We start from the raw sequence: 20006 nt of genomic DNA, 5'->3' as shown, positions 1-20006 counted from the left end.
GTAGAAACTTGAAAAGGAGCCATGCACACTGGTGCCCAGAGGCAAAGGCAGAACAACAAGGCTCTCCCACCTGGAGGACTCACGTGGAACTTACGTAACCCACCCCTATCCAAAAAAAAAAAAACGAAAAGTGCAAACCAGTTTATCTTGAAAGGAAATGTTTCTGCCTCTTGTCATTAATTTCCAGTTGTTCTCGTTTGACTAGTAGGTAAGAATCTCAGTTCACTTCTCCTACGTTCCAGAAATTTAGCTTCTTTAATTTTTCTATTGGTTGATTTCTATTTAGAGTCCTAATTGAATCAAAGTAGTAGAGATAAATCTCAGTCTTTTGGGATTTTATTTTCACCCCGATGTTTCTGAGACTGAGTGTAAATTTTGCCTACTCTTATGCGGTAATAAGGGTTCTGGGTAAGGACAGCATCTGGTGTTTGGTCATAAACTTACACAGGTGGTCACTGAGGCAGCACTTACTCTGGTCAGGGTCACCTGGGAGCTTCAGACCAGGAATTTCCACGTTAATTTTGTGGTTTACTTACATAGTAGCTAACAAACACTGAGAGGAAAAGTTGCTTAAATGGGATGGGAGCTGGGCAATAAGAACAAATCAAACACCAGAAAAGGAAAAGAAAAAGTATTACAGAATATTTGTGTGTATTACAATCTCATGCTTTTCAGGAAAAAACTAATTTCTTTCCCATCTTCCCAGGTCTACCCCATTGCCCATACTAAATCCTCTGGTCTCTCTGTTCTCTGGAAGGTAAAATGTTGGGCAGCCAACAGACAGGGACAGAAGCTGCTGGGGCGGGGGGGCTGGGGGGGAGCTCTTGAGACTCAGTAAAGCACAGTCTGGGAGAAAGATGATCTTACATAGCGGCAAATGTGATCATTTCTAAGTAGATTTGATGCTGCTACTTTTTTGGTGAATTTATTTTAGAGCAGAGGCTAGTATTTTAGTGCAAGCCACTCTCAGTCATGAATGTAGAAAGTCTAGGCAAGGACTCCCTAAAGATGTTCAGTGGTGTTACACAGAACGCGTTCTGGCACAGGAATGTAGCATGTTATTTTCAGCAGACATTACCCTCCAGAATGGATTCTATTTTAGACAGCATGCTGACTAACGTATAGAGCAGGTTGACAGAAAGATGGATCCATTTAGATAGTTCAGATCTGAACAACAGCAGATTTTCAACTCAAGTTTCAACTTTTTAGAAGGTTTTACCCTTTTGAGTATAGATACCATAATTAGAATTATGCCTGGATTTATAAATTTTTATCCATAAGGTATTTTAAGCTTAAATAAAATTAACAATTTTAATTTTTCCAAAGCAAAGTTAAACTAATTTTTAAATTATTTCATTAAAATTATTTGAATAGGAATTATTTTCTGCTTATATTTTACAATAAAAATTGAATCATTTGATTGATTGGCCCCTTATATAAAATTAAACCATTTACAGTATTTGCATTGTCAGTTTTCTTTGTGACCATTGATGCTAACCAATTTTTATAGCTGAAAATTTTTGCCAAGAAGATATGATACTTGCACAAATAACAAGTATTTGTACATGCTGTTATACTTATTGTCAGATCGATTTTTGCTTTATCTCATTTGACGTTCCTTTTAAAAATATGCATTTTGAATTTGAGAGAAGACTGATAATCATATTTGTCCCTGAGGAAAGCCTGAACAAGTCCTTTAAGATATTCTAGGATTTCATTCTCAAGTAAAGAGATGCATGAAACGTCCCCATTTCAGTGAAAGAAGCCAGACACACAAAGCCACATATGTATGATTTCATTTATATGAATGTCCAGAATAGGCAAATCCATAGAGACACAAAAGATATTAGTGACTGCCGGGGAATAATACAGGGAGGGGAAGAGGGGAATGACGGCTTAAAAGGTTTCCTCTTGGGGTGATGAAAATGTTCCAGAACTAGATAGTGGTAACAGTTGCACAACATTTCAAATGTCACTGAATTATACACTTTAAAATGGTGAAAATGATGAATTTTAACCACTCATAACCATGTTTTATTAATTTTATCACTTTTTTTAAGTAAAGGGAAAAGAAGGTTCTGAGATTTAAACCTTTGCAATCAAAATAATCTGTCAGATAGAGAAGCCTGGTCCGGGCGCGGTGGCTCAAGCCTGTAATCCCAGCACTTTGGGAGGCCGAGACGGGCGGATCACGAGGTCAGGAGATCGAGACCATCCTGGCTAACACGGTGAAACCCCGTCTCTACTAAAAAAATACAAAAAACTAGCCGGGCGAAGTGGCGGGCGCCTGTAGTCCCAGCTACTCGGGAGGCTGAGGCAGGAGAATGGCTTAAACCCGGGAGGCAGAGCTTGCAGTGAGCTGAGATCCGGCCACTGCACTCCAGCCTGGGCGGCAGAACGAGACTCCCTCTCAAAAAAAAAAAAAAAAAAAAAAAAAAAAAAAAAGATAGAGAAGCCTGTAAACATATTCTGAATACCATTTAATGTTTCTGTCCATGAAACTGAGCCTAATTCTAAACAGTATAAGAGCCAAAAGAAACTGTCTAGTCTGGTATTAACCTTTTTCTTAAATTAAAAATGCTATTGGGTTGATAGGTGCAGCAAACCACCATGGGACACGTTTACCTATCTAACAAACCTGCACATCCTGCACTTGTATCCTGGAACTTAAAACAAAATAAGTGTTATCAGTGTTCATTGTGAAAAAATCAATACAGAAAGAATAAATGATCAATTCCATTGTCTGGAAATCATGTTTTGGGATTTTATATATATATATACACACACACATACACACACATATATATGTGTATATATGTGTGTGTATATATATATGTATATATATGCACAAACTTTATTTCCCTAAAAAGAGATTAGATATTGTTTGGTAGTATATCCAACTACATAATTTTACCACCTACCTCACACTTGTAATTATTTTACTATGTGCAGGCAGGGTTCTATGTACTTTAAGTATATTAACTAATTTAATCATCCAACGACCCCATGAGGCTGGCATTGTTCATTGATTTTAATGAGAAAGCTAAGAGAAGAAATGAGTAGCCTTTCAGAGGTCACACAGAAAGTAAGTGACAGATCCAGGATTCATATCCAAGCATTCTGGCTCTAGCGTCCATGCTTCTCAACCATTATGACCCAATATTCAACCAAATCAATACTGAGGGACACGTGAAATTTATCCAGTATTTTGCTATTACAAACAAAAATCCAATGAGCATTCTTGAAGCCATACACAAAAATAATGGTTATAATAGAAGTTACTGGAATTGAAATTTTGGTTCAACCTATATTAAAATGTAAGGCTTTTGATATAACTAATACATTTTTGAAATGATCAGTCTTACGCTTGTGGGGGAGCACACTCCTGCACTGGGAAAAGATTCACTGTGAAGCACAGAGCACCTTTTTGGTTGGATCATCTTGTGATTAAAGTTCAGGCGTTATCTATCCTGTAAGTGGCAGAATCAAGACTGCAATATTGCCTGCTTTTCTTTTTAACTCATGTTTTCCCTTGACTACACTGCTCCTCTAAGTAAAACCCCTGTGTCAGAGTACCGACATGGAATTCTCTGCAATTATATTCATGGAATGCTCTGGAATTCATGGAATACTCTGCAATTATAACCACCTTCTAATACTTTTAATACCCAATCAAAACGTATTATACATATGTATACATAGATACTCATTTGTAAAGTTGTGCTTCAAAATAGTGATCTCTTCCCAACATTACAATATATATTAATGATGCCGACAATTTGATAATGACCCATTGTCCAAAATATTCCCCATTAGTACAACAAAGACATAATTGAGAATTTCTATTTCCATGCCAGCCATAAGCACAATTTTGCAATGTGATCATCTTAGAATTATTTAATCTCTAAATACAGCAAAAACAAGAAACCAAGTTAATGTTGTTTTATTACATCCCCCCATATCTGTAAATATTACTTTACACATCCAATTTCTGCTTATTTTAAGCAGCCAAGTTTCTTTAAAAGCAAAGGAACTTCTTTTAATGGCAATATTAAAGCTCTGTTTAAAACATTGCAAAACAAACCCCACTGCATTTTAGACAGCTGCTTCCTTATAAAAATAAGAAAAAAACAATCTGTACATTTACATAAAGATTCCAAATCATTCCCTGGAGGAGAAATGAAAGCTTTAAAAATACATTTTCTTGCACACTCAAATACCATAAATTTCACCTTACACATATAAGAAAATAATAATACTACATATGGGAAAGTCAAATAAAACATAGAAATGAATCCCTGAATTAAATTTTCATTTGAGATGAAAGAATTGCAAATTAGGGCATACATGCAGACCAGGTGGTTTTCAGCATGTTCAAAGAACAAAGAGAAGGTTAGCGGTTTTATAAACAGGGAAGTTATACTGGTTGCTCTTTGAGAAAGTTTGTCGGCACTAGTAAGGTCTTGGGGAGGTGGCACGTTTTGATTGGCGAGTGAGGAAGTGCGCAAACCACAGCGGGTGTTTCAGTAGCCATTAGATAATATAACTGGCTCTGGTTACAGTAGACAATTTCATCAACGAGGCTTGCAGAGAATTTCATTCTCAGAGCAATATTTTGTGCCCTGAGTTTTCTCCCCCTGGCTTCTCTACTGTCTTTTGGTTGAGTATTTCAAGATTGATCCAATTCGTATGATCAACTTTCACACATGTTCAAAATGATTACATTAAAATAAGAAGACTTTAAACGGAAAATAAGGCCAAGCGCGGCGGCTCACGCCTGTAATCCCAGCACTTTGGGAGGCCGAGGCGGGCGGATCACGAGCTCAGGAGATCGAGACCATCCTGGCTAACACGGTGGAACCCCGTCTGTACTAAAAATACAAAAAATTAGCCGGGTGTGGTGGCTGGAGCCTGTAGTCCCAGCTACTCGGGAGACTGAGGCAGGAGAATGGCGTGAACCCGGAGGCGGAGTTTGCAGTGAGCCGAGATAGCGCCACTGCACTCCAGCCTGGGCGACAGAGCGAGACTCTTGTCTCAAAAAAAAAAAAAAAAAAAAAGGAAAATAAAAAGTGTAAATCGAAAACACTTATATTTCAGGGTCAAATTAGAAAACAAAAGATGTAGGAATAAATCAGAATTTTAGATACCCATTTAATTCATAGACCTTCTTAGTGCCCAGAGGGAGGGCTACAGAAGGAATACAGCAATTCCCATGAATGCCTTGTTTGTTCGGCACAACCAGTTCAGGCTCATCCTGCAAATACCTTCAGACTCATCATTCAGTCAGCTCTGTCTCCTGGATTTCTCACTCCAAATAAGGTGAGCCGTAGAGAAGAGGTTGGCTGATCCCTCAGCAGGCTCAAATGGCAGTTGCCATTGGCCTGAGAAAGGAAAAGGCAGTGGCAAGCCTAGGAAAAAGTATGGAGCAGATGACGTTGCCTTTCCTCTCACCCATAGTCCTCGTGTCCTCTCCTTGCCCTAGAAGGCCTGCGTCTTCATGTTGCCCTCTGACTTCCAAATGCCTTACTTAGGCTGCTTTCTCCTAAAGTTCCCTCTGTTCTAAAATGACAACTTGATCTTTTTCTTTTATACATTCAGAGTTTCTATTTCCTCTATTATTTTAAAATTTCTCTGGAGAAAGCAAACTGATTAAAAATTAATTCACACTGAAGGATGGTGGAAAACCTGGAGTATTTGTCACTTAAGGGAATCTCTGCTGGAGGTGTTGCTGACAATGTTAGCAGAAAGCTGAAAGAAGGGGGCCCACGAGGCCTGGCTTTCCTTGATTCCCGCCAATACCACTAAGAAGAAGGGCAGTAAGGAGAAAAATGAAATTTTGTAGCTCTCAGGCCCTGATCAGGTGTCAAGTTTGTGGGGCTTAGCCTAAGGACACTCAATCTCCCCGGGGTGCTTTCAGTGAGATCCGCCCCTCAGCTCCCTCTAGCCTCTATACTCTGGGAGGACATGGTTATTTGGTTCTAAATTTAAAAATGTTGGTCAATATAAGAGAGAACAGAAACAGCAATAGAGGATTTAACTTCAGTAAAGGTAAGTTTTAAAATGTTTTTGTTATTAGCTCCCCAAAAAAACACCTCATCTCTGGACCCTTGCTACCAAAAAACAGGGAACCCTAGCTACAGCGAGTATTCCCAAGTTTGCTACTAACTTGTGGATACAGAAATCTTGAAACAGACTGCAAAGCAAACCTACTGTTCCATCAGGTTCTCTCTTTCCTTTCCACAGAAACCAGAAAAGTTTAATTTGTTTACAGTTTTAAACAAATTACACAAATTGGACAGGAACTATTTCCTGATAGACTCAGTTATAATGCAGCATTTAAGAGCTAGGCCAAGGAAGCTCTCTCTTTTTTCTATTGTAGGACAAACTATACCCCAGCCTCATGTCAAGTTTTTACAATTTTCCTCTTTGTTTTAATTTCATGTTAAATCTTGCATTGATTAATAATAATACATGTACACACATTTTTTCCAACTATATTCCTATGGAAAATTGTTACTTCATGGGGCACTTCAACAAATTTTGCCTCCAGAGTCAAATGAATTTGGTAGTGCAGTAGGGGTGAGTCCCTATTCTTTATGAGCTGCAACATTTTAAAGTGAATTCAGTCTTCAGTGTTTCTTTTCCAAATTTTTCTTCACATAGTAATACTCAATATTTCTTGTTTATTTTTTAAACTATCACTCAAAGTGAATATAAAATAATGTGATATTAACATAACTTAGCTGTTGTTGGACTAATATTTATCCAACATATTTATTACTAAAATATCTGTAAAAAAAAAAAAAAAAAAACAGAGCAGATGCTTAATTCCTTAATTCCAGTGCTGCAGCTTGAGATTTACTAGTTGTCTGTTTTAACATTTTTCACTTTTTGGAAAAGATAAGCAACAACTTGGTTAAAAAATATAAATTGGTGAGTAGCATAATTCAAAATTGAGGGAAAAAAGTCATCATATACATACATGTTGAAATTGAACTTTACAATATTATTTTTGGAAACCTCCAGAATGTCTGGCAAAGACCTAATTGTAGCACTGTGACATTATCTCTTTGTGCATGCTTCTGCTAATGTAATAAATTTGGGTTCCAAATTATTTAAAAAGTCAAGGCCATCTTCTTCCTGTTTTTCACTGCAGCAGCCCACAGAACCAGCTGGAGATCCTCTTCCCTCGTAGTTGTAAGTAAGGACATAATCTTGGGATGGCATGTGGTCTTCATTCTGATTACATCGATGCAATTTCTGTAAAATTTTTTAAAAAATGAATTGTATTATAGTTTTAAACAACTTAAATATATGAACGTAAAATTTATTTTTATTTACCTTTTATGTTTAATTTTTAACCAGTGTGTCCTCTAATGGATTCCTACACACAAAAAATGCACATGATTGGTCTATATCACAACCATACCATAAAGTCAGTATAGTTTACATTTCTAATAATCCATATAAGTAAAAAATTATGTATACAAGTGTTATATTTAAGTACATTCAAGTTATCATTAAATGCTTATCCCTAAATTTTACACATAGAGGTCAGGTTAGTCCAAAAAATAGAGACAATAGTCATACTGTTGGGAGTTTGAGATTGGATGTCAAACAGTCTTGGTTGTGAGTCAAAGCTCTGGCTTTACCAACTAGCTATATGATTTTGGACAAGTAACCAAATATCCTTTAATCTCAGTGACCACCTAACGAGATTATTTTAGAAATTAATGACAAAATCATAATGCATAATACACATATTATGCCCAGCACACATTAAATGTACAATACATTTTAACTAGAATCACTATTATATGCAGTTATAAAGTAGGTAGGATTTACCAATTTAACTTCAGAATCAAGTTTCCAAGATACCCAAAACATGGCAAAATATATATATGCCCGAAAAGTTCAATGAAATTAAAAAGAATGAACAGAACCCATATTGCAAAAATGGGGCTTTTGTAATAAAGACGCCATGCATTCAGCCACATCTACCCTGTCTGCCACTGGCCTGTCTGCCAACTCATCAACTGCCATGTCTCCTCCTTTTCCTCACCTGGGTGCCCACTCCTTGCCTATGTGGAGCTCATTGGCATGACTTACGTTCTTTCTTCATGACATTGTTAGCCTTACCTCCCATTACCTGGTATGCAATTGAGGAACCTTCCTAAGACTATGTCTTAAGCTTCACTCCATCTCAACCTGATCTTACATGAATATTGACTGTCTAGAAGTAGAAAAAGAATTAACACTTGAATTTGACCCTCCAAAATGCTATGAATACATAACCTACAGCCCTATACCAGAGTATCACCCATTTGCATTCCATCCAAGGATGAAAAGTCCACTGTTTGTCCTGCAATGGCACTGGTGTCCTCTGATAAAAGAGGTAAAACTTTAGTTCCGAAGAGTGTCTAATCCAGTGGCTTTCTATCTAGCTGCACATTTGAATCATCTCAGAAATGTAAAACAAAAACAAAACAAACAAGAAAGCCCAAATTCATTAAATAGGAATCTTTTAGAGTAGAACACAGACATCAGTATATTTTAAAAGCTTCATAGCGGATTTTGCCAGACCCAGTGGCTCATGCCTATAATCCCAGCACTTTGGGAGGCCAAGGTGGGTGGATCACTTGAGATTGGGAATTGGAGACCAAACTGGGCAGCATGGCAAAACCCCCTCTCCACAAAACATGCAAAATTTAGCCAGATGTGGTGGTGTACACCTGTAGTCCAACCTATTCAGGGGGCTAACATAGGAGGATCACCTGAGCCCAGGAAGTCAAGGCTGCAGTGAGCGGAGATTGCACCACTGAACTCCAGCCTCAGCGACAGAGCAAGACCCTCTCTTTTAAAAAAAAAAGAAAGAAAAGAAAGAAAAAAGCTTCTGCTTCATAGGGGATTTTGGTATGAACAGAGAATTCCTTATTTTAATTTCTTCTTTCTTTCACATTCTTGCTTTCCTTAGAATAAAAGCACTTTACATTTGCATGGTGCTTTGTATATTTAAAACATGTCCTGCAATGGTGATGATAGTTAATAATAGTATATTGTATATTTCAAAATTGCAAAGAAAGTACATTTCAAATGTTCTCACCACAAAAAAATAAGTATTTGAGGTGATGCGTATGTTAAGCGTGATTTAGTCATTCTACATTGCAGACATAAATCATAATATCACTTTGTGCTCCATAAACACATTCAATTATATTTTGTCAATTTGCAATAAAATAAAAAATATATAAATCATGCTATTTAATCTTTATCCTAAAACTGCATTCAAATGTTTGTGTTTTCACAGAGAAACACAGATTTCATTTGAAAAGTTTGTAATTGTGAGGAAGTAGAATTGCTTTCACATTCTTCTACATCAAAAGGGTTCATCAGGTAAATACACAACTAAAAGTGAGATGTTAGTGAAGAATATTAAAAACCTCCAATATTTATGGGATTTTATAAATTAAGTGAAATATGACAAGTGAAATAAAATCTCTTTTAAATTAAATAATGTAACAAAATCAAAGAGCACAGGAAAACGAACAGAGCAAGCAAGAGAGGGCCCACAGAAAAGGGCAGGAAGGAGTATCATAGAGAAAAATATGGAAAAGCAGTTTCTGAAAATATATGTTAATTTGAATTTTCTACTTTTCTCCATTCAGAAGTTTAAATTTTAGAGTCAAAACACGTAAGGAAACTCACTTCGCCGAGACGGGGCTGAGTGAAACTGTGCCACTCCGAGTGGGTGTATCTGCAGTTGTCCACCTCCGTGTGTCCTCCCCTGCAGGAGTCCAGGGTGTGATGGTGCCCAGCCCCCCGGCAGGATTCCAAGGTCTGGTTTCCTCCTTTCACCATTTCAATGGTTTCCTGACCGCCATTTTTCATTCCTGATCCCACGGTGCCACAAAAACCTTGGCTAGAGTTGTTGGCAGTCTGGGTCATAAATCCATTGGCAGAGCACTAAAATAATAAAATAAAATAATTCATGTTGAGAGGAAATGGATTCTAAGTTGTCATGAGAAGGCAAAGGAGAGAGGACATTTATTCAACCTTTTTATTCATTCATTCATTCAACAGACATTTATCAGTTTCTAATTATGTGCCCAGATGCTGTCTTCATTCATTTTGTGCTGCTATAACAGAATACCTGAGACTGGGTAAGTTTTAAAGAACAGAGGTTTATTTCTTACAGTTATGAAGTCTGGGAAGTCCAAGATCAAGGAGTTCACATTAGGCGAGGGCCCATCCCATGGCAGAATGTGGAAGGGCAAAAGAGTAAGAGTGAGAGGGAGAGGTAGAGAGAAAGAGAGGAGCAACAGGGGACTGAACTTGTTTTACAATAAGCTTTCATGATAATAAACCCATTCCCATGATAAGGACAGTAATCCATTCATAAGAGCAGAGCCTTCATGATCTAATCACCTGCTAAAGGTCTCACCTCTCAACACTGTTGCATTGGGGATTAAGTTTCCAACACATCAGCTTTTAGGGACAAATTTCACCCATAGCAAATGCAAAAGCCTAGAGATATAAAGATAGGCATAGTCTCTCGATGGCTCCAAGAAGCTCTTATTCCAAGGAGAGAGAAAAACAAATACTTTAAGAATGTGATTACTCTACGATGTAGGTGAGCACAAAATGTTACAGGAGCACAGAAGTAGAGCATTAAAATTCAAATCCAAACAGGGTAAGTGAAATAGACTGGAAAAACTCTAAGCTAAGAGACTAGGGACTAGGAGGAGTGGGACAAACAAGGCAACCACTGCAGAAGGGTCTGGAGGCAAAAGGCAAACAATGTCCTTCAGGGGTCCCCAACTTCAATCAGTTGAGAACAGCTACCACATAAGATTGGCGTTGGGGGGAGGCTGGAGAGGTTATAAAAGGCCATAATATATAAAGATCTATATGCCATGCTAAAAAAAAACACTTTATTATGAAGATTATAGGGACTGTGAAGAATTTTAACTCATTACAGAGGGAAACACATTTCAAAAATATCATTCTAGGCAATAATGTGGAAGAAAAATAAGACAAATTTAGTGTCATGGAGGTCAGATGGCGGTCACTGCATCTGATCTGATCTGATATTCCAGGTGAAAATGATAAGGACCTAAGCCAAGGTAGAAGCAGTCATGATTGAAAGAAGTAGGTGGACTCCATAGAGAGTCTACAAGTATCTAGATTGATGAGGCAATCAAGGACAGAGTCAGAAATTATTCTTTTGTGTTCCATGAAAGCAAATAGGTAGATGGTACAACTCACTGAAACAGGGAGGAAAGATGTGCTTATGGGCAAGAGGAGAGTGAGCAACTAAAGTTTAGATACGGTAAACTTTAGAAACATGTGGGATGTCCAAGATGAATATATGAATATTTGGATTTGGAACTCAGATGAGAGCTTTGAGCTGGAGATATAATTCTGGGAGTCACTCCCAAATAAGTGATAGTTGAGGCCATGGGAATAGAAGACCTATCCCGAGAAAATTGTCAACCAAAAGAAAAAAGGGCTAAGGATAGAACCACAAGAAAAATCACATTTTAAGGGGTGGATAAGAGACAGCTGTGACAGGCCAGATCTGAGTAGCCACTGAGACAACAGAGAAAACCAAAGAGGCAGGATTCTGAAGCCATGAAGAGAGAATATGATAAGGAGTGGGAGCAGCCAATGATGTTAACAACAACAGAAAAATCACAGCCAGGTAAGAATGGGTTAAATTAAAGTATAAGTGTCCATTGGATTTAAGTGAAAGAACAGCCATTGATCACCTTTGTCAAAAGAATTTCCAAGGAGTTCTGGGTAAGCAGGAAGTAGTATCATAGAGAAATCAAATATACCTTTTTCTTTCCAAAAGTTCAGTTTGAAAGAAAAAGAGAGATGTGGAGGGAACTAGAGGATGACAAAGAGTCAAGGAAATGCTTTAAAATGAAAAAGTCTTCATTAAACATTAACTTAATACTGGAACTTTACTCCAACCCTCTGAGCTATAGGACAGAAGTTTAGTTACAGTGGTAACCTCAACATGTCAGTTTTCATTCCAAACAGTTACATTACTTTCAGGGCAAGAACCTCCATTACATTCAGGTTCCTTCGTGCCACCTTCTTATCAATTTAAATACTTTTCTACTTAAAATGCAGTCTTTAACTAAATTGAAAGATTTTTCAAGTACAGATGATTTAATGCACCTGAAATATATCTACAAAGTCATATTTATATTGCCTTAGAAAAAAATACCAGAAAAACAGAATTGAAAAGTGCCATTTGGTGGCAGTGCTACCCTATATTTTTTTACTTAGGTTGCTGTTACAATAAAATTCAATTACAAAAAAGGAAAAAAAGCTCTCCTCATTATTAAATCTTCTTGATGGTACAGTTTTGTTGTAATAAACACAAGTTCAAAGATCATATTTCTAAGTGGATAAAAGAGGAATTTAAAACAAACTAAAGCAATGCTGAGCCTACAGAACTAGCTTTCATATTTTCTATTCTCTGCTCCTTTCTGTCCTCCTACAGTCGCATTTCCCAAAGTTCATTCTCACAGGGTATCAACAACTCCTTATCTATGTCAATAATTTCCAAGTTTACTTTTCCAGTCCTGATTATTCACCCAACTCCTAACCCCATGTGCATGCCTTCAAATGAAATTCAGATCCAAAGCTAAAATGATCACTTTTACTCATTGTATTAAAGCAAGTTTATAGATTCAAGATGACATTTTATGTTTTTGTATAAATTAATATTTCCAAGCCCCTTTTAGAAGTGTTCCTAACACAGAACAGGTAAATATTGTGAAGTGGCCACTCAATATAATCAGCTCTAACATTAAATGGCAAAGAACAAATACTAAGTAAAAGTCTTATAGGTTATGCTGTTTTCCTCTCCTTTAGCTATTCTCACCATCTCTTCACTTTCAAACCCTTCTTATTCTTTAAGTTACCAAATAAGCTGTGCCTCTTGTCACTAGCCTATCTGGTTGATCCAAACTACATGAGTACACATAGGTATCATAGGAATTTTTGAACGCTGACAGTGCTTTCTCATATTGGTTTATGGTCATGTTCCTATTTTGCTTTTCCATAAAAGTGGGATCTATTTCTCATAAATAAGCTGACATATTTTTGAGGACAGAACATGCCTTGTAAGTACTTTTGTGTATATATATATATATATACTTCACACAAAACAAGAAGCATAAAAGCACCTCAGAAGTCCCAAGAAATATATAAGGAAAGAGTGGCAGTAGTCTTCCAGACCCCTCTCCCTTTCTTTTAGAAATAGCTCATTGATATTTTCCTAGTTAACTTGAGAACTTTTAGCAAGCTTTTTTCCCCATTATAAATGGTTAACAAGTTACATAAACAAATTATATCTGGAAATACACATTGTAGAGTGCAGGCAAAACAAATTATTGTTATAATAAATTCTCACCATCAAAGAACAAGTTGAAACTATAACGCTAGAGTGCAAAAAAGATAACTAAAACAATACATCTGGATCAAGAAGTTTAATAAATTACCACTATATAAATATTTGCATATTGACAGATAATATTTATGCCTACTAAATCTGATTCAATTAAAAATATAAATTAACTCCTAAATTCTGAAATGAGTTTATGAAGATGAATTAAATAAATTATCAGAGATACAAATACATATTTATTTAAAAATTACTTACCACTCTATCATCTCCAGGTGCTTCTGTGTTTGATATAATTAAGTTTTGCTGTGCTAAATCTTCAGGAAAACGTTTCCCTTTAGTTGCACCAAAAACTCCACATACTAAAGTTAACAATACAGCTGAATTTAAAAATAAAAATAAAATAACTTATTTTAGCATACATAGAATAAAATCATCATCATTTATTTCTTATGACCTAAGGATCAAAGTAGAAGATAAAGCCACTAAGCATGGCTTCCCATGAATTATCTTGACTGTTCTAAGTTAACATGCCACCAGCTAGCATAGATTTTAGAATCAGAAGCAATCATCTGTATCTTTTTATTCTCTCTAATTGTTTGAATTCTGCCCATCGAAAGAAAGTACTTAGAATTATGAGTTCAACAGTACATAAAGAAAAGAAATCATCGACATTGAAGACAAAGACTTTGAAAAAATTTATTGATTCCCTCCAAAGTAATTTCGCCACATGAAAATGTAAAAAAAGAATTGTGTACAAAAAAACATGAAAAAGACAGACTGCTTTCCTAGAAAAGACTTATCTTAATTGAACCTACTTTGCATCTTGCCTATTAAGAATTCTTATTCTAAATCATAATTGTGGGAGATTGAAAATACATGATAATTAAACTAAGAATAATAACAACAACAATTCTTTCAGTCTAAAAGATCCTATAGTGCATTGGCAAAATCCCCAAACTCAGACCACTACATATTTTTGTATGGCCTATGAGCTAAGACTTTGTATTTTTAAATGGCTGAAAAAATTCAGAAGAATAAGAGTTTATAATGTGAAAATTACATGAAATTCAAAATTTACAGTCCATATGTACTGTTCTATTGGAACACAGTAATGCCCATAATTTATATATTTTTATAGCAGTGTTATTGTTTCAAGGACAGATTTGATTGGATACAATGGAAAACACATGGCCTGCAAAGCTTGACATATATACTATCTAGTCCTTTACAGAAAAAGTGTGACAACTCTTGCCTACCCTACATGGCCCCACACTACCTTTCTGGCTCCATTTCCTAATCCTCTTCCCTTTGTCCACTCTCACCACACTGGTTTCCCTGCCACTCCTTGGTTTCTCCAGACATAATCACAAATGAGGGCCTTTCCATTGACTTCCCTCTCTGACTGAAAGTTCTTGCCCCAGGCATTCCACCTGGCTAACTCTTTCACCTCTTCCAAAAATCATTAAAAATAATCTTCTCAGGCCTGACCTCTCTATTGAAAATTGCAATCACTGGCACCAATACCCCCCTCACCAACACATTCCATGGCACTACAGATCCTAATTATTTGCTTCTCTTTTTTTTTCCTCCATAGCATTTAATTTATTCATTAACTGTCACAAGGCAGATTGATTGTTTTTGCTTGTTTGTTTGTTTGTTTGACCTTCCCTATTTTTCCTAAGCACCTAGAACAGTTTCCCGCCTACAGTAGGTATTTGATATATGTTTATTTTTTGACTTGATGAAAAATAATGAACACATTAGAAATTTACCATGTACTGTTCTAAGCACTTCACATGCATTACCTTATTTAATACTCAGTGCTACACCATATGGTAGGCTACTACAATTATTCCTTTTACAGATGAGAAAATTGAAGCACAGTTAAGTAATTTGTCCCAGGTCACATGGCTTACAAGCGATGAAGCCGGGGTACAAACCCAGGCAGTCTGATTCCTGAGTTTTTTGCTCTTAACTTCTACTCTTACCACAAAACAAAGCTAATCTAGGCTGGAGGAGGTTAACAGAATTTAAAATTGGCAAGATATACCCAAGAAGAGATACTGCTGAGAACAGAACATCTCCCATAACTCTGTGGCTGAATGGTAAAAAGATACGGAATGAAAGTGGTTTTTACTGGACTTTCCTAAGGCAGAAATTTTAGATTGTTCTATTTAGCCCTAAAAGGAATGGCATTGGAACCAAGAAATAAAGGCTATTTGTTTGTCAGATTCTGTGAAATCTAAGGAATTTTCAAAAATTATGTCTAAGCATAAAGTCTTTTATCTCAAGAAGGATCATGTTCCCTTCACAGAAAATATTCAAACAGAACTCAGGTAATAACACAAAAGGAACTTGGAAAGAGACTCACACCTGACGGATGCTTGGACAAGATTATTTTTTAAAGATCTTTTCCCGCACCTAGATTTGTTATTATATATTTTAAGTTCAAGAAAGTGAAAATACTTACAAAAGAGCAGTGCTATACCCAGTAGTATTGCGAGGATTGCCCATTTTCCAAGTACTACTCCTGCACTCCTTGAAGTCACACGACACTGAGCTGGATGAGTACACTCACATAGATTAACTCTCAATAATTTTGTTGCAGCTTGGCCGGCCCTGTCTTTTACAGTAATAGGAATGGTATATTCTTGAAATCCAGCATTTTTCTGATATGAAAGACGGGCAGCTGTGTCTGAAAGAAAATAAAAGAAGTTTATTTTTTAATGATCATTTATCATTTAGCATTTGTTTCATCACGTTTGTTTTTGAAGGCATCATTCTCAAGGAACTGTCTGCCACATGAAAATAAATAAAAATGGAGGACTATCTTCAACCCTTTCAAACTCTAATATTATCTTATATGTGTTGTCCCTTGTAATTCCTTAGAAAGGAGCCCTTAAGAAATAATTTGGCATTGGAGTGGCCCAGTAGTGTTCTAGTAATGTTTATCTATACAAACTAATAATGTTAGGTTGGCTGTTAACATACGCTTCAAGCATTTTTCTTTAGTACCAATGTATCTACAGGTACACACAAATAGTTTCTGAAGTTCACATTCTCTTATCCACTGACCTTCTAGTATTTGCACATTATTCATATGGATAAGGTAATTTTTTCAAAGCACAATAGATTGTTTACGATTAACGTGTTGTATCTGGAAGTAATCTTAGTACCAGAAGCTAATTAATGTCACTCAGGCTACTTATAAGACTTACACAAAACAGAAATGTCTATATAACAATTCACTTTTATCAACTGTGATAGTCAATTTTCCCCAATAGTCTTGGTCTATTACTTTAATGACCATATTATCAACTAACCAAAAGCTCCACAGAATTTCAATGGCAGTTACAACCTCCCTGAGTTTTTATAATAGAATAAGTAAAACGAAAAAGTAGCATAAAACATACCCTGGAAGTCATCTGGAATTCCTAAGCCTTGATTAAATGCTCTGCTGTAGCTGTAAGAATTTCAAAGATTTTGGCTGCACCTCGTACCTGAAGGCTCCCTAGAGGAATATGAATTACCACTTGGGTTTACTTAGGACCACTCAATACCACACTGTGTCTAAGGTAAGATCCTTGAAATCCCTCCAATCCCTCAAGACAACAAGTGGAGCCATAGTAATGTCTTATTCACAGTAGTGTATTTGCCTCTGATTTTCCTTCACTCACCTACGCTCCCTTCATATTGTCCTCCTGTCACCAGTGTCACCTTTAAAAGATGTAAATCCTGGGATGGCATTGCCTTACTTGCACATTCCCAATGTATAACTGCTGTTGCCTACTGTACCAAGGTTAGTCCTCTCAGCCTGGCACACAAGGCCCTTCACCACCAGATTCCATCCTTTCTTCCACCCAACCTCTTGGCATTCTTACTAAAACCTTCTAAACTCTAATGACATGGATGTACTAATTCTTCTGGTATGTTTCTTCTTTTATGCACATTACTAATCAATTATTGAACAAGCAAACATTTATGAAGCAGTTAGTATCTACTAAGCATTAGGCTAGGTGCTGGAAGTACAAAGATGAATTGCAAACGCTCTAGGAAACTCATGTATTGGAAGGGAGAGGTAATCAGATGTTAATACAACAGGAAAGGCACTGCAATGCAGGTAGCAAAGGGTCATGGTGCCACTCCTTCCAATTCAAGACAAACTTCAGAGGTGGAGCATCTCAGCTGGGATTGTGTCTGTCTTGTTCATCTCTATATAAATCCTCAGGATCTGGACTAGTGCTTAATAGATAGTAGGTGTTCATAAATATCATGAAAAAAATATCATGCTCATAAATATCAAGCTAAGAATCGGAAAAGGAGGTATTCTATGTATATAGAGCTATACACACAAAAGTCCAGTTGCATGAAAGAACACGGCAGTAACAACAGAGTGAAGTATGGATGAAGTACAGAACATGACACCCCCCATAAACTGCTACAATAGGCAGCAGCCCCTCGACAGTCCTTCTCATATCCCTTTCCGTATCCTGCCAAGTTCACTTCCAGGATACCCTAGAGTGCTTAGTCTATATACCTGAGTTCGTCACTTCCAGAGTCAGCTTACAATACAATTTAAACTACACACCAATGAGGTGAGGAGAGAGCAGACGGAGTCTCCCTCTGTGCCCCAGGCTGGAATGCAGTGGCACCATCTCTCAACTCACTGCAACTTCTGCCTACTGGGTTTAAGCGACTCTCCTACCTCAGCCTCCCCAGTAGCTTGGATTACAGGTGCCCGCCACCACGCCCAGATAATTTATGTATTTTTAACAGAAAGGAGGTTTCACCATGTTGGCCAGCCTGGTCTTGAACTCCTGACCTCAAGTGATCCACCCACCTAGGGTTCCCAAAGTGCTGGGATTAGAGGCATGAGTCACCGTGCCCAGCCACCGGTATTATTTTTAAAACCACACACACACATACACACACAGTTTGTCTTAATGATAAGCTGCCCAACATTTTAACAAAGCTTTTCTTTGTTGTAAATGTAAATTTTGCCTTCATAAAAATTACAACTTGTCTCATTTTATATATAACAGAGCCCCATACAATATTTACAAAAGGTTAGTTTATCCTTCTAAAATATATTAATGAGACTCCGTTTTACTTCATGCTTCGTGTAAGTAAGCAAGTCAATCTAGCCTCCAGTTATTCTCAGTTATTTCAGAGTTTATAAATCATTATTTTTTATTAAATACCATTAACTTTGGTGAGGCTCCACAGTCTACTGATTTCTGGAGAAGTATTTGGCAAACTGAAATAAAATGGAGCTCCATGGACAGGTTCATCAGGATCAACAGCTAAAATGTCGGTATACCCCATTTTTGGTTTACAAATGACTACATATTCTTGAAGTATTTCTGGTGGATTATCATTTACATCTTCAATGTCCACAGCAAGTGTTCCAGTACATGACCTATTATCTAAGGACAGAGGAATAAGGTTTAGCGTTATTTTAAAATTCTTTTACAGTTTCTTAAATAATAAAATTCAAAGTAAATTCAATTATATTCTTTTTTTTTTTTTTTTTTTTTTTGAGACGGAGTCTCACTCTGTTGCCCAGGCTGGAGTGCAGTGGCACAATCCCGGCTCACTGCAAACTCCGCCGCCCAGGTTCATTCTATATAGGATATCTGTTTTTAAATAAAGTGATTATTAAAGGAAATGATAAATAAATAAGAACATAGATGGATAAATAGAATCTGCAGCTAGTCTGAAATGACTATTGCTACTGATAATATCAGATACAACTGCCAATAAATCTTTTACCAGAATTACTACCAAATAAAAATAAATGTCTCAATTTCAATCTCTATTTTTGGGAGTTCCAGGTGCCAGGTGTTAATGAGCAGTAAAGTGGTTACAGATAAGATTTCTAATCCCAGGATATATTCAAACCACTAGGAAGATTTTTTAAAATATAAGATCCCCAGGCTCCACAACCAGAGATTCTGATTTAGTTATTTTAACAAAGTATCTACAGAGTATTATTTTTATTTTAATGTGAAGACAAGGTTGAAAAACTCTGAGTTACTTTAAGGAACAGAATTCAAGAAAAGGATCACTTTGACCTAATATTCGGCTGAACATATAGTTCAACTTAAAGCTCAACTTAAAGTGACACAAACAGATGTGGAAGTCTGATGAGACCATTTTATCTAGTTTTAGATTTCAGTTTTATTTTTGTCCTCTAGCACAGAAATATATAAGAATTTAAGGTCCTGCCCTATTGGGGATATAAAGATAAATAAAACATGGCTTCTTGTCACCAAACAGTTTCACCTTGTTACATAATTAAGAGAGACAGAAAGAGTCTTTAATTTCAAAGAATTCCATACACTTACCACCAAAAAAACTGCATAAGAATAATTATATTTTATTCTCTAATTCCTTTATAAAATACCAGATTAAAACTTCTTTTTTTACCTTTGTCTATTGCCAGGACTGTAATATTATACAACTCATTTTTGGGAGTTTCGACCTCCCTATCCAGGATTTTGGAAGTTATGATTGACCCTGAAATTTCATCAATGGTGATCCAACCTTTAGGATCATGCAATTTTTTGTACCTGTTAATAAA

At 36.6% G+C, this 20006-nt stretch overlaps 1 protein-coding gene across 2 annotated transcripts in view; it reads right to left on the bottom strand.

Annotated features, from left to right (window-relative positions):
* Positions 1 to 3641: 3641 nt before the first annotated feature.
* Positions 3642 to 20006, bottom strand: part of DSC3 (desmocollin 3) — a 50845-nt gene continuing 34480 nt past the window's right edge. The window contains exons 11-17 of one of the 2 annotated variants that reach the window (XM_033178070.1): positions 19853 to 19995; positions 18625 to 18849; positions 15894 to 16118; positions 13679 to 13800; positions 9706 to 9963; positions 7342 to 7384; positions 3642 to 7260 (exon numbers count right to left, since the gene is read on the bottom strand). In XM_033178070.1, the coding sequence (XP_033033961.1) occupies positions 7358 to 7384; positions 9706 to 9963; positions 13679 to 13800; positions 15894 to 16118; positions 18625 to 18849; positions 19853 to 19995 (1000 nt within the window). In that variant the 3' untranslated portion in view covers positions 3642 to 7260; positions 7342 to 7357. The remainder of the gene's footprint in view (positions 7261 to 7341; positions 7385 to 9705; positions 9964 to 13678; positions 13801 to 15893; positions 16119 to 18624; positions 18850 to 19852; positions 19996 to 20006) is intronic. The other variant, XM_033178069.1, reaches the window with a different exon arrangement.

The sequence above is a fragment of the Trachypithecus francoisi genome, unplaced genomic scaffold (genome assembly GCF_009764315.1).
Source record: "Trachypithecus francoisi isolate TF-2019V2 unplaced genomic scaffold, Tfra_2.0 Lachesis_group19, whole genome shotgun sequence".
In the NCBI taxonomy this organism is placed as follows: domain Eukaryota; kingdom Metazoa; phylum Chordata; class Mammalia; order Primates; family Cercopithecidae; genus Trachypithecus; species Trachypithecus francoisi.
The sequence above is the reverse complement of the archived record's forward strand: the minus strand, read 5'-3'. Positions and strand labels throughout refer to the sequence as shown.